Source organism: Gymnoscopelus microlampas, assembly GCF_963454915.1.
Source record: "Gymnoscopelus microlampas genome assembly, chromosome: 5".
Taxonomy (NCBI): Eukaryota; Metazoa; Chordata; class Actinopteri; order Myctophiformes; family Myctophidae; genus Gymnoscopelus; species Gymnoscopelus microlampas.
The window spans coordinates 5,964,913-5,980,383 of NC_139942.1; the positions used below are offsets into that span (position 1 = coordinate 5,964,913).

Sequence of the window (15,471 nt, forward strand, 5' to 3'; positions counted from 1 at the left end):
GCTGAGATTTGATGAAATTGAAAAACGGGCTTCACAGTTGCGTTCAGATGGTAATGGTCAATGGCTGTGTGCAAAATCAGAGCAATTGGTCCAGCCAGTGAGGAGAACCGGGTATCTTCACTCACTCACGCACCACTACAGAGGTTACTAGAATTATAGTAGGATGGGCTTTTCTATCGTGGTGAGTGATTTGCGACACATCAAAGAAAACACTTAAAATGCCTGGATGTCTCCTTTAAGGGGCTAGGTTAGGATTAACATTTTAAACCCTCCTCCCAAAGGTGTCTGCCATTGGTCCCCTCCTTTTTCCCCTCTACACCAAATCTACAAGCTACAACAATCTACAAGCTCGCAACGTGTCGTGTTGTGAGCTTGTAGATCGGCTATTTTCAAAAGATGTTTATACATTTTGAAAACTTGAAATGGGACATTCTGCATAATGAGTACTTTGAGTACTTTTGGTACTTTAAGTATATTTTAGTCACGGTGCCAATACTTATGTACTTCTACTAAAGTGATTTTTTCTAATTCCGGACTTTTTCGTAAATCGACGTCCTACTTGATATGCTTTATGAGCTTGTAGATCTGCTACTTTTGCTATTTTTTGTATTTGAACCCTGAAAAGTAAGTTTTGGACATTTTGGGTGGAAAAAAATGTCACCCTTGGGTGGAAACCTCCAACAGAGACGATGAGTATCAATGTATTTCATATCAGGGTCAGGGTTGCCAGATCTGCTTATTATAATTTCCCCGCACGATTTTATTTGAAAATAGCCGATCTACAAGCTCACAACGCGTCGCATCGCGACGCGTTGTGGGCTTGTAGATCTGCTATTTTCAAATAGCTGATGTACATGTTACAGTACTCATGTGGCCCATCGTCGCTTCTTTTGGGCTGGTTTTCCTAGACCTGGTTGCTTGTTTCTCTCACAGAATCTGGCAACACTGATCAGGGTCCCTAGGAGGGCAGAGAGTGAGGTCAGTGACCTCGCGATGAAAGCGTTTGAGAGCCCCGCGTCCTACAGGATGTAATGTGAGTGTCAAAATCACGGAGCACGGGTCAATGTCCCCACTAAGCTAATATTCCCTTTGGCAAAGGGTGGGTTCCACTTTGGCATCCGCGGTCTGGACGTTTGTGACATACTAGCTGTGGTGGAAAAGGTATACTCAAATGTTTTACCCAAGTAAAAGTATCAATACTGCAATGTAGAAGTAGGTACTCTGTTACAAGTGAAAGTCCGGAATTCAAAATTCAGTTGAGTAAAAGTACAAAAGTATTGGAATCAAAATGTATACTTAAAGTACCAAAAGTGGAAAGTACTCATTATGCAGAATGTCCCATTTCACAAGTTTAAGTGTATAAAATGTATACAAATCGTTTGAAAATAGCAGATCTACAAGCTCACAGCTTGTAGATCGGCTATTTTCAAATGGCCAAAATGCATATATGGGGCGAAGGAGAAGTATACCGTGCCCATGTCTGAAACGATACTTCACTAGTAACTAGAGTAAAGGTACAATATGACTCTGAGATGTAGTGGAGTAGTAGTAACATTACAGAAAATTGGAAATACTCCAGTAAAGCAAAAAAAAACTCAAAATTGCACTTAAGTACAGTACTTGAGTAAATGTACTTAGTTACTTTACATCACTGGTCATGTCCAGGGGGTGTACTTGTACATTAAGCTACCGCACGCTACAGGAGATAGCAAGGCTTACTTAATAGTTAATAATAATGATTGATTAAAAATAAATAAATAATAATAATAAGTATTCCCCCCCTCGTTCTATTATGATGTATCTTTTGTTTAGGTATTACCTAAATAAAAGATACATCATAAAACAACTAGGTATTTAGGTGTTTGTACACTTAATATGGTTTCCTTAGGTTTTATGACAATTAAAACAATAAACCAGCACATTTAATGGAACGTCATTGTATTGAGTGGCACCAGTGTTTTCAATGTCTTTCAAACTCTCATAGCTCTCTGCTGCCCCCAAGTGGACCAAGGCAGCATCCACAGGCACTTTAAAGACATTTAAAGGTAGGGTAAGTGATATTTTTTTTGTTTTGTTAAAAAGGTTAAAGTACTATATTCTGATAGTAATCATTGCTTCAAAGCGTTTGTTCGGTCACAGGGGTCTCTCCAGCTCTTTAGTAAACAGAATATAGTAAATTTTCAGGTAGGTGACAAAATTTGAGCCAATCAGGAGAGAGCACTGAAAATGCATTTTCTGTTTAATAAAGAGCTGGAGAGACATGGGAGACTCCTTATATGGACAGGACACTCTATAGTAACGAGTACTATCAGAACATAGACCCATTTTGCAATTATTTGAATAATTGCAAATCACTTACCCTACCTTTAAACAAAGTGAACAAACCCTGTATCTATATCTGACCTTTTAACCTCTGCTGATACTTCCAGGACAACCTTTTGCTTAAGTACAGTAATAGGCTCTATGCACAGCAGCCATATTATCACTTCCTTCACAGGTGTTACCAATGATACTAATGAAGGCTCTGTTCCATTTAGTGCAGCACAGTGGATCTCAGATGTTTCAATTTCCACGACCCCCATAACTCTGAGAGTGCACAAATGGAACCAAATGGACCCTTACTGGGTCCATTTGGTTCCATTTGTACACTCTCAGAGTTACACACCCGTAAGGGGCCATTTTTTCGAACCCCCTCAAGGAACCATGAGGGTCCCTGGACACACATTTTAGACCCACTGGTGTAACAGAGTGTTCCCAGTGAGACAACATGTGCAATACCAGCACCCTGACTCTGTTTGACCAGAATGGAACAGAGCCTTCATTAGTATCATTGGTAACACCTGTGAATGTCTTCACAATATGGCTGCTGTGCATAGAGCCTATTGAGTAAATGTACTTACACCACTGCGACGCCACAACGTGTGAGCAGTGACAGCTCGTCCATTGTGGGAAAAATATTGTGAAATATTGGGGAGAAAAGCCATTGTAAGGTGTTACACCAAAAGTGGTGTCTTCAAACCACCTACCGAATGTCACAATCGGGGTCAAGAGTCGCTTATTGTAGGCTGAAATAGCCAGTGGTGTAAAGAAAAGGAACTAAGTACATTTACTCAAGGACTGTACTTAAGTAGCTTTGAGGTATATTTACTTTTCCAATTTTCAGTACCTTTACTTCTACTCCACTACATATCAGAGGCAAATATTATACTTTTACTCAACAATTATTTGAAAACTTTAGTTACTTAGTAGATTTTGATTATTATTACAAAACATACATTAACCACTTCAGCCCTATATACATTTCAGCCATTTGAAAATAGCAGATCTACAAGCTTGTAGATCTGCTATTTTCAAAAGATTTTTTACACATTTGAAAACTTGTGAAATGAGACATTCTGCATAATGAGTACCTTCTACTTTTGGTACTTTAGTACATTTTGATACCAATACTTTTGTACTTATACTCAAGTAAATTTTGAATTCCAGACTTTTTTGACAGAGTAATCCTACATTGCAGTATTGATAATTTTACTTAAGTAAAAAATGTGAATACTTTCCCCACCACTGGAAATAACGTGGACAAAGTCCCTCGAGTCTCTTTACGAAGTTTAAGTGTATGTTAATGTCAGTAAAAAACAAACCTTATCAAGAGGACCTTTCACGTTGCTCTGGTGTTCATAATACTTTCATTTGTAATTGTAATGTCACATCGAGTAGAGCTTCTGTAAGTTCTTGTGCATGACATATTTTGGCAATTGATCTGTTTGGCCGCTAGAGGGCAATGTAAACCCATATGATGGATTATCAGGTTTCAGTGGTGGAAAATGTACTCACATTTTGTTTCACAAGTAAAAGTATCAATACTGTAATGTAGAAATACTCAGTTACAAGTACGAAATTTACTTTAAGTAGGAGTATAAGTACAAAAGCATTGGTATCCCTTTATATACTTAAAGGGATAGTTCACCCACAAGATTTTTTTTTTTTCTATCGATTATGGATGGAGACTTGAATTCATGGATTTGTTTTTGTCTCGTTCCTAAACCAATAATTTGATGACCAACGGGCCGGTAGGCAGCGGATCCTACCGGAACGCAGGTGGTCATCAAATTATTGGATTAGGAATGCGAAAAAAAAAAAAAAAAAATCATGAATTCAAGTCTCCATTGGGTGATTAATCAATAGAAAAAAACGTCATTTTGGGGGGTGAACTATCCCTTTAATATACCAAAAGTAGAAATTAGCCTACTCATAATACATAATGTCCCATTTCCCAAGTTTTCAAATGTATACAAATCTACAAGACAGCTATGATTGATGATTTGATATGTTTTTAAAGATCACAATGTGAGCTTGTAGATCGGCTATTTTCAAATGACCAAAATGTATATAGGGGCTGAAGTGGTTCATGTATGTTTTGCTATGATAATCAACTAGTAACTAAAGTTTTCAAATCATTGTCCTGGAGCAAAATTTGCCTCCTAGAAGTAAAAGTACTGATAATTGGGAATACTCCAAACCCCTCAAAATTGTACTTAAGCACAGTACTTGAGTAAATGTATTCAGTTACTTTCCACCACTGTACATTTCGTTAGTATGGTGGTGTGTTCCCACAGCGTTCCATTCCTACTGTCTCTTTAAGAACTCCCCCCCCCACGGCCCCTCCCCCACGGTCGCTGTCCTTGGTGCTGAAGCTTCGGGTCTCCTCTCGGGTTTCGCTCTCTCTCTCTCCCCCTCTATCTCTCTCTCTCCTTCCCCTTCTTCATCATCATCATTTAAATAGAAACACTAAAATTACATCACACGGCTCTATATATGATCTCACGCCATCATGGCAGAAATAAAGACGGGAATCTTCGCCAAAAACGTCCAGAAACGACTCAGCAGAGCCCAGGAGAAGGTAAGGAAAGGACAAGGATCATGTTTTAAAAAAAAAAAAAGAATATCTCCGTTTAAAGGGATATTTCACTTTCAAATTCAATAAACGTTCAAATAAAATATGTATAAAAAAATAAATGAAAAAAAGTAATGGAATTTCCATTCATTTTTTTTATTTATTTTGTATATATATTTGTATGTTTATTTATTTTTTAAGTGAAATAGGCCTATCCCTTTAAAGCAGGTTTGTACTGGAAGGAAAAACGGCCGCAGTTGGCCTTTAAATACAGACGATTGTGGGGCATGTTGTGTGTTTATGTGTTGGATCAATGTATACGTGTTAAGGTGTTCATTTTACGGCCTTTAAATTTCATTTACACATGGATGCTTCGTGAAGGACGGCGGGTCCGCTCTCGTTTCAACACAACAGTTCGTCAAGTGAATAACACTTACGTTGCCGCTGTTACACCCATATTGGTGACCTATCGAATTACGTGGGCACCACAGGGACATCTCTGGGCACCTCGGTGTAAAATTGGCTATTTTTTGTCCATTTGAAGAATGCCAATGGTCTTAAGTAATGTAAAGTATGCATGATGTGGACATGCAAGGTAGATTATTATCAGACTAAATAGTATCATTTAGTTCAACTTCTTGTTTATGCCCCAACATGACTGGATGTAGGCCTGCAGTTTTTTTTTTTAGCAATTTGTAGCAATTGTAGAAATATTAGACCTTGATAGGCTCTATTCACAGCAGCCATATTATGAAGACATTCACAGATGTTACCAATGATACTAAAGAAGGCTCTGTTCCATTTAGTCTAGCACAGTGGTTTCCACGACCCCCATAACTCTGAGAGTGTACAAATGGAATCGAATTGACCCTTACGGGTCCATTTGGTTCCATTTGTACACTCTCAGAGTTACACACCCGTAAGGGGCCATTTGGAAGCCCATGAGGGTCACTGGACCCCAACGGTAGACCCACTGGTGTAACAAAGTGTTTCCAGTGAACCAACATGCACAATATCAGCACCGGAACAGAGCCTTCATTAGTATCATTGGTAACACCTTTGAATGTCTTCATAATATGGCTGCTGTGAATAGAGCCTATTCCTTGGTGCCCTGTTACCATCCAGAGGCTCTAAAGAGAGAGGATGGTTGGTGTTTATTGTAACCAGGTCACATATGGTTACTGGTTGCTATTATTATTAATACTAATATTATTATTATAACTACAAACTGGCTACTTTAATTTCCTTTTCGGTCTGGAGTCACATACTTCCATAGGACTCTGGTTGTGGTGTAACGGCATTGCGTCCATCTTACATCTGACGGGTAGACGGTGTGTGGATTATGATTCTCAGTGTTGTAAATAATTCTGCTTCACTGTGAATGAATTAACGCGTTGAAGACTGAGTGCTGCGCATGCTCTCTCTGCGCCATTATCATGACATTAAATGTTATCATTAGATTCATTTATTATTGCATTAATTAATTAATTAATTAATTAATCACAGGCATATATAGTATCTAGGCCTACTCATGTCAACCTATAGCTGTCACCTATCATCTCAGCTACTGCACACACACACGCACGCACGCGCGCGCGCGCGCACACACACACACACACACACACACACACACACACACACACACACTCTCTCTCTCTCTCTCTCTCTCTCTCTCTCTCTCTCTCTCTCTCTCTATCTCTCTCTAAGAGGATTGTATTTCTTTTAATAACTCAGTAGCTGTGTGTGTGTGTGTGTGTGTGTGTGTGTGTGTGTGTGTGTGTGTGTGTGTGTGTGTGTGTGTGTGTGTGTGTGTGTGTGTGTGTGTTAGCCTGCTAGTAGCACATCCTAAGAGGAGACAAACAAACAAACAAACTAACTAACTAACTAACTAACTAACTAACTAACATGATGCATTGATGTTTATTCCGATAACTGTCATTGCATTAGTAGTCCTACTAATAATACCAGTGTAAGAGCTATATGAAATACACTGGTATGGTTGAGCATCCAGGGAATCATGGAATGAAACCTTGGACCCCTTATCTGAGAGAGAGACGAAGCAGGGACCCCCCCCAATACATATTGTATACAATTGTGTTGCAAATTAATACCTTTTCATAGATGTCATAGATAGCTTCATAGATCTGTTTGACAGCACTATCATCAGTGTTGTGTAAATTAATGTTTTTTTTTTGTTTGTTTGTTTACACATAATATTTCCTATTAATGTGTTTGTTTGATTAATTCAACCACTTAAACCCTCAATTCTTAGTAAACTTAATGACCTTTGGATCTGTACTTGGCCTGCTCTTTTCCCCCCCCTCTACACCAAACCTCTTTGCCGAAAAGAGTAGATCTGATCTGACATTTTTGCCCTTGAACAGGGCAAATAGGATTCAAGTGGTTAATGCAAAGCAATCGTACCACACAAATATGTGGTGCCTCCCTCTGTAGTAGGCCTAACTCTGAGGACCCCCTTCCACGCTCTATAGTGAATTGGAATAGGCGCTGGCTGTACAGAACATGGTACATTTAGGACAGTGTTTCCCTAGTGGATCGGGACCCATTTTTGGGTCACGGGATTGGTATTTGTACTTTAGTACAAATACCTCAAAATTGTACTGAAGTAAAATGTACTTAGTTACTTTCCACCACTGCTGGTATAGGACCTTCGGTTTCCCTGTCCACCTCTCTACCCATTCAGCTATGGCCGCCGCCCCCCCCCCCCCCCCCCCCCCCCAAATCCATTTCACTGAATGTTCCCCCTCCCCCCTCCACCCTTTACATTACAAAGGGACAAAAGCAACCCAAGTACTTAGCTTTGAAGACAACTATTGATTTATTGAACCGAGACATCTGCATGCCTGTGTGTGTGTGTGTGTGTGTGTGTGTGTGTGTGTGTGTGTGTGTGTGTGTGTGTGTGTGTGTGTGTGTGTGTGTGTGTGTGTGTGTGTGTGCGCGTGTGCGTGTGCGTGTGCGTGCGCGTGTGTGTGCGTGTGGGTGTGGGTGTGTGTGTGTAACTGTCATTCATTGACACTGTAACATATACATGTAAATATTTAACATAAGGGTTTAGCTCAGTGGTTCTCAACCAGTGGTCCGGGGACCACCAGTGGTCCTTGAGGGGGTTCCAGGTGGTCCCCAGCTAAACGATGGAGAGTTGGTAACCAAACGGACCCTTATTAGATCTTTAACTCTTGAGAGCGCAAAATGAAACCAAATGGACCCGTACGGGTCCATTTGATTTCATTTTATGCTCTTGATCATACTACAAAGTCACACAAAAGCATGAATAAATTCAGATCTACAAGCTCGAACCGCACTACAGTATGAGCTTGTTTAGATCCGCTATTTTTTTGCAATTTTTTCATTTAAATTGTGAAAAGTAACAGTTTTGGACAAGAATACTATACGTTCCATGATTCAAGCCAGAACATAATTGGTCGATCATCACCGTGGTCAGGGTTGGGCTGCGATCACCTTCATGATGTTGGAGTGCATGGGCCCTGATCCAGTGAAGGTTAACCACTGGGCTAGTGCAGGGTTTCTCAAACTTTTTTCATGTCAAGGACCCCCAAATTGACACTTATTAGCCCGCAGACCCCCATTTGAAAATATATGCCAAGGCCCCATTTTTATTTCAAGGTCGCCCAGTTTGACATTAGGCTACGGACCCCCATTTCATGGCATTTCTATCTCTGGGACCCCAATTTTTATTGTAAAATCAATGTCAATTTAACTCTGAGAGTGTACAAATGGAACCAAATGGACCCGTTATTTGGTTCCATTTGTACACTCTCAGAGTTACAGACCCATAAGGGTCCATTTGTTTCCTAACTTTTTATCATTTAGCTGGGGACCCCTTGGAACTCCCTCAGGTACCCCTGGGGGTCCCCGGACCCCACTTTGAGAACCACTGGTCTAGTGTACAGTAAGACACAGCTAAAATAGTCTGCTGGATCCCTGACCGTAACTCGCCTGGCAACAGCAGGTCATGAAGTCAATAAACATTGGTCAGATTAACCAATTAAAACCAGGAAAGCATCTGTGTCATTTTAGGTTTTAGCGATACACATTCGGTTGGTCCTTGGGGGGGGGGGGGTTCTCCGTCAAAAGTAGTTAATATAGCATCACAATCATTTTAACCACTTTAATCATTATTTTATACTTTGGCTATTGAGAAATGGCAGATATACATGCTAATGGCACATCAATTTGCGCCAGGCTTATGAAAAATGTGTGCAAATCTTTGAATGTCTAATTATTTTACTAAAATCTTTGCTTCTGGGGGTCCCTGGAACAAAATGTTTTGAGATGGAGGGTCCGGGGGTCGAATACATTTAATGTTAGGGGTTGATAGTGTACACTGGAGATGGACAGTAAACAGGGGGAGAGAGATGGGGAGAGACATGCAGCAAAAGATCGTCAGCAGTGGTGGAAAAAGTACTCAAATGTTTTACTTAAGTAAAAGTATCAAGAATGCGATGTAGAAGTACTCTGTCACAAGTAAAAGTCTGGAATTCAAAATTGACTTGAGTAAAAGTACAAAAGTATTGGTATCAAAATGTACTCAAAGTACCAAAAGTAAAAGTACAAAAATGTTTGAAAATAGCCGATCTACAAGCTCAGTAAACTAATAGTTAGTTTGTAACGACCTACAGGTTACTACAGTACTAGTGGTTGCACCTTATGTTTTAACATGAGCTGAGAGCGCGCCACCGCATTATGAGTTGTGATTTTAATAGTGGAGAGACCTTCTGCTGATTTTAACCCATTCAGACATGAGGCCGATTCTACAAATGTTTTCTAAATCAGTTTCCTGATTTAGAAGACATATTATACATATTATATTATAGCAACACTTATGTTGCTATAATATCAGTGGTTCTCAAACCTTTTCATGTCAAGGACCCCTGAAATTATATGTATTAGGCCGAGGACCCCCATCTCAAAATATTGAGTTCCAGGGACCCCCAGAAGCAAAGATTTGAGTTCTCTTTAAAAACATATATATTCAAAGATTTGCACACATTGTCATGATTTTTCAAAAAATAGCAGATCTACAAGCTGAGCTTGCTATTTTTGAATAGCCAAAAGTGAATGAATGGTTAAAGTGGTTAAAATAAAAAAAATGACAGATGCTTCCCCGGTCTTAGTGGGTTAATAGTGTAGAGACCTCCTGCTTCAATAGATATACATGGGGTATACTGTACAATGTATTAGAAGGCACAGCTTGCTCTAACTAACCAATATGGCGGCTTTGTTGATGCATCGTTTCAATGAGCAGCAGCAGCCAATGCAATATGTATGTGTATATATATCTACGGTGTGCCTAGGTAACACCTGAGATTCGAACCTCAAAAACATCTTAACCACTAGCCTAAGAGGGAATCCTCCCCTAGCTGGCTGGGGGAGATATTAGGTTTTAGTCTTCAGGCAGAGGCTGTGAGACACTCTGACACACTTCCACCTGACACACCAGGTGTTGGCAATTAGCAATCTGATAGAAGAGAAAAGTAGCAGCACTGTGGAGGAACATAGAGTCATGTTAAGAATAGCACGGCTGGGGAAGTATTAACTGTAATATGATGACATAATTGTGTCTGCAAGAGAATAACTGATGATTATGTGGTCATGGGGCAAAGGAAGCTAGTGGCTCAATATGCCCCTCTATGGTGGAGGGTTGGCGCACATATATGTTCAATAGGCTCTATGCACAGCAGCCATATTGGAAAGAAATTTTGCCTCTTCTTACCTCCTTCACAGGTGTTACCAATGATACTAATTGAGGCTTTGTTCCATTCTGGTCAAACAGAGTCTGTGCTGACATTGTGCATGTTGGCTCACTGGAAACACTTGGGGGGGTTCCAAATGGCCCCTTGCGGGTGTGTAACTCTGAGAGTTATGGGGGTCCTAGAAATGAAAAGGTTTGAGAACCACTGTGCCACACGGAAATGGAACAGAGACTTCATTAGTATCATTGGTAACACCTGTGAAGGTTGCTGTGAATAGAGCCTATTATGTCCCTCTGACCCAAATCTTAACCTTCAGATTGACCTCTGATAGCTACAACTGACCTCTGATAGCAAACATTGACCTGAAGCATGTCAAAGAGAACATGAAATATCACAATATCGACATGTATACACGTAGCATAACACACAGCAGATACAGCATACATGAGGTTAACCGACCTTCATATGATTGGTCCTCCCCAATGCTCATTATAAAATCACACCATTTCTGTCCACTCACTCTGTGTCTCACAGGAGGGCTGTGGACAGCTTGCATAATCTGCTATTTTGGAACTTTTTGGAAACATCTTCAAAGTGTGAGAACTACTGATTTAGAAGGCATTTGTAGAATCTTGATCATACTACAGCATGGTAAATGGTGCATTCATATAGCACTTCTATCCGAAGCGCTTTACATTGATTGTGCTATTAACCCATTCACACACACATTCATACACCGATGGTGGAGGAAACCATGTAAGGCACCAACCTGCTCACCGGGAGCAAAGGGGTTCAGCGTCTTGCTCAAGGACACTTCGACATTAAGTCTAGGGGAGCGCCCCAGCCCGGGATCGAACTGCGAACCTTGCGGTTTTCCAGTTCACTCTACCCGGCCACTCTACCCCTGAGACACTGCCGCCCCTGCAGCATCACACAAATGCATCAAAAGTAGCAGATCCACAGGCTCGAAGCGCCGCATATCGAGCTTGTAGATCTGCTACTTTTGGATGAGCTTCTTTTGCTATTTTTGAAATTTAATCCTGAAAAGTAACAGTTTTGGACACATGAGGTTTCAAACCAATAGGCTCCATGCAAAGCAGCCACATTGGAAAGAATTTGGGCCTCTTCCTTACTTCCTTCACAGGTGTTACCAATGATACTACTGAAGGCTCTGTTCCAGTTAGTGTAGCACAGTGGTTCTCAAACTTACGGGTCCATTTGGTTCCATCTGTACACTCTCAGAGTTACACACCTGTAAGGGGCTATTTGGAAGCCCATGAGGGTCCCTAGACCACACTTTGAGACCCCACTGGTGTAGCAGAGTGTTTCCAGTGAGCCAACATGCACAATATCAGCACCCTGACTCTGTTTGACCAGAATGGAATTAGTATAATTGGTAACATCTGTGAAGGAAGTTCGGCCAGTTCGGCCTAATTTCTTTCCATTATATGGCCATGCTGTGCATGGAGCCTATTGACTGAGAGACTCTGAGCTGAGTGTGACGCCACACCGGTTGTGCATCGAGCTAATTGATGCGCACACAGGACAAATCATCATCCGCACACACGTGTACGTGCGTACACTCACTCAGTGACCGTGGCTGTCATGGCAGCATGTTACATCTGATCTTCTTGGCACCATTTAATCTGAGGCATGGAAAAGCAGCTTCTGTTATAGGCTCTATTCACAGCAGCCATATTATGAAGACATTCACAGGTGTTACCAATGATACTAATGAAGGCTCTGTTCCATTCTGGTCAAACAGAGTCAGGGTGCTGATATTGTGCATGTTGGCTCACTGGAAACACTCTGCTACACCAGTGGGTCTACAGTTGGGGTCCAGGGACCCTCATGGGCTTCCAAATGGCCCCTTACGGGTGTGTAACTCTGATAAGGATAAAGGATAATTCCTTTTAACAGGTCGTTCATGAAAGTCCTTGCGGTCTTGTTTCTAATGAGAACCTGTGAGCAATTAGGGGTTAAGAGTCTTGCTCAGGGACACATTTCATTTCATCGACACATATGCTGGCCTGGCCTGTAATCGAACCTGGGGCAACCAGGGCCTCTGGCTCCCTAGGCGGGCTCACTAACCACTCAGCTATGGCCGCCCCTGGAGTGTACAAATGGAACGAAATGGACCTGTAAGGGTCCATTTGGTTCCATTTGTACGGAGGCCATTTAGGAGGCCCTATAGCTGAATGAGTAGAAATAACGGTGATAGCTACAGTATGGGGGAGGATGTATAGCTGAATGAGTAGAAACAACGGTGATAGCTATGGGGGAGGCTGTATAGCTGAATGAGTAGAAATAAAGGTGATAGCTATGGGGGAGGCTGTATAGCTGAATGAGTAGAAACAAAGGTGAGGGCATCACTTCCTGTTGTCAGCCGTTCAATTCATTTGAGGGATCAAATCAGTCGTCAATAATGTGGCAGAACACAACCTGCCAGGAATCAAAAAGGGTCACATTACTTACCCTACAAGATATCCCTCCAACCATCTGATTCACATTAATCCCCATGCAGAGATGCAGGTGTCACAGCAGCCAGTCAGAATGAAACACAGGACAGGAGTTAGGGTGGTATACACACTGTAGGATATTTGGTCCGATTATGCTGTCGGGTGCTGATAACTTAGGAAAACCAGGTTTGTACGCTTTCAAAAAGGATTACCGTAAAAAGAAGTAACACGGAGTTAGTCTCAAATAATAATCAGGTTTACTGGATTATTTGCACAGGAGAGACAAGGTGGTACAGGCAAAAATATTCTCTACTGGTAATACAAAATGTTCAGCATTATAACAGACAGTTTATCTCTTATTAAGCCCACCCCACAATATAATATCAACATGAACAGGGGCAAAGGCTCATTTTGGTGGCAAGGTAACCTGTTCTAAGGCATCATAGATAAACTGTAGCCACAACTTTCATGGGTAAGAAAGAGTAGGCCAGGGAGCAAGGACATCTTATCTTAGCAGTTACAGAACTGTCCCTTCTGAGCAAATACATCATACTTTATGCAATTATCCAAAGTGATACAATACAATAATCATACAATAATTATAATCTAATAAACTATCGATTATAAATTATCCAACAGGTGTCTTTTTTGGCGATCGCCGACAAAACCCCCCGATCTGACGCAGGATCATCGGGTTTTGATCGGCGACATATTGCTCGCTGTGTGTCTGCGAGAGGATCTACCCACGATAATAGCGCTCGGCGATGCGTTCCCGAGTGTTTCTATTGTTATTGTTATGTTATTGTTATTGTATATGTTGTATCAAACCTGCTAGATGTAGCAGGTTTGATATTTGGCTCTGTCGCCGACTGGACATAATACAGTATCATACAGTATGAACAGGGCCGTGTTTAAGCACAGGCAATGTAGGCACATGCCTATGTCTTGTCGGGGGGGGGGAAATAACCGCGAAAACTGTCCGTTGCCTAGGGCGCATTTTGACATTAACACGGCCCTGAGTATGAATGGGGTTGAGATCACTCTCCTAGGTGATCCGGGCTACTGCCAATGAGAGCACATCACAGCCACCGTGGCTATAGGGGAGGGTCGCTGGACCTGACCGCAACAAAACAGTCCCTACCGCAATATTACCGTCCAGTCCTGTATTAAAGGAGAGATCCGGACTCAAATACATATATATATATCCTCTCTATGTAGTGTCCTGGCACTCACACATGCATTGTTTGTCACATTGTTTTGGATGCGAGAATCTCGTGAGAGTTCACGCATCAGAGCCGTTCTGTACGAACATTATGAAACAAAATGAGAGAGTGAGCGAGCGTGCTCGAGGGGGGGCTGTTTATTTGAGAGGAATTGCACAGGGAGAGAGAGAGATAGAGACTGAGAGAGCGAGAGCGAGCTCTGTGTGCGCGTCTGTGTGTGCAGCGTGTGTCTGAACAGCGTTGCCAGAATTTGCGAGGGAAATAAGCAACCAGGTCTATGAAAACAAGCCCAACAAAAGCGACTATATATAGGCCACATGAGCACTTTAAACCTATATACAAATACATTGGATATTTGAAAATAGCCGATCTACAAGCTCACAACGCGTCGCAACTATTTTCAAAGAAAAATCTTGATTTTTTTTTTTTGTGAAATATTTTCCAAATCCACACAAATCTTGTATGGGGGTCTATGGCATAACATATTTTCAGAAGGGCGGGGGGGGGGGGGGGGGGTTCTGCGGACAAATACATATTATGTGTTAAACCACTGGCTTAAACAACATTAGGAAACAAGGCCAAATACGCTAAAATGTATTAAAATGTTTGAAACTATTTTCAAATAGCCTATGTATAAAATAGGGCTGAAGTGTTTAATGTATGTTTTATAATATAATAATTTATATCTGCAAAGTAACTAGTAACTAAAGTTTTTAAATAATTGTAGTAGAGTAAAAGTACAATATTTGCCTCTGAGGTGTAGTGGAGTAGAAGTAAAAGTATAGACAATTGGAAATACTCCAGTAAAGTAAAAAATACCTCAAAATTGTACTTAAGTACAGTACTTGAGTAAATGTACTTAGTTACTATACACCACTGGGTTCTTGTTGGGTAAAATATGACCTTTATAAAATGTCTGTCAGGTTTCCTAAATTATTATTGACTGACACAGTTCACCTGAAATTGAATTGAATGACGGACAACATGAAGTGATGGCCATAATTCACCGGAGGTGTAAAGTAACTAAGTACATTTACTTTTATTATAAAACATACGTGAACCACTTCAGCACTATTTTATACATAGGCTATTTGAAAATAGCAGATCTAAAAGCTCACAACAGATCTGCTATTTTCAAACATTTTTGTACTTTTACTTTT

General features: G+C 40.9%; 1 protein-coding gene across 1 annotated transcript in view; it reads left to right on the top strand.

The window, feature by feature from the left end:
* Nucleotides 1-4,774: 4,774 nt before the first annotated feature.
* Nucleotides 4,775-15,471, top strand: part of amph (amphiphysin) — a 49,964-nt gene continuing 39,267 nt past the window's right edge. Inside the window, exon 1 of the mRNA XM_084057573.1 lies at nt 4,775-4,900. Within this exon, the coding sequence (XP_083913699.1) occupies nt 4,832-4,900 (69 nt within the window). The 5' untranslated portion in view covers nt 4,775-4,831. The remainder of the gene's footprint in view (nt 4,901-15,471) is intronic.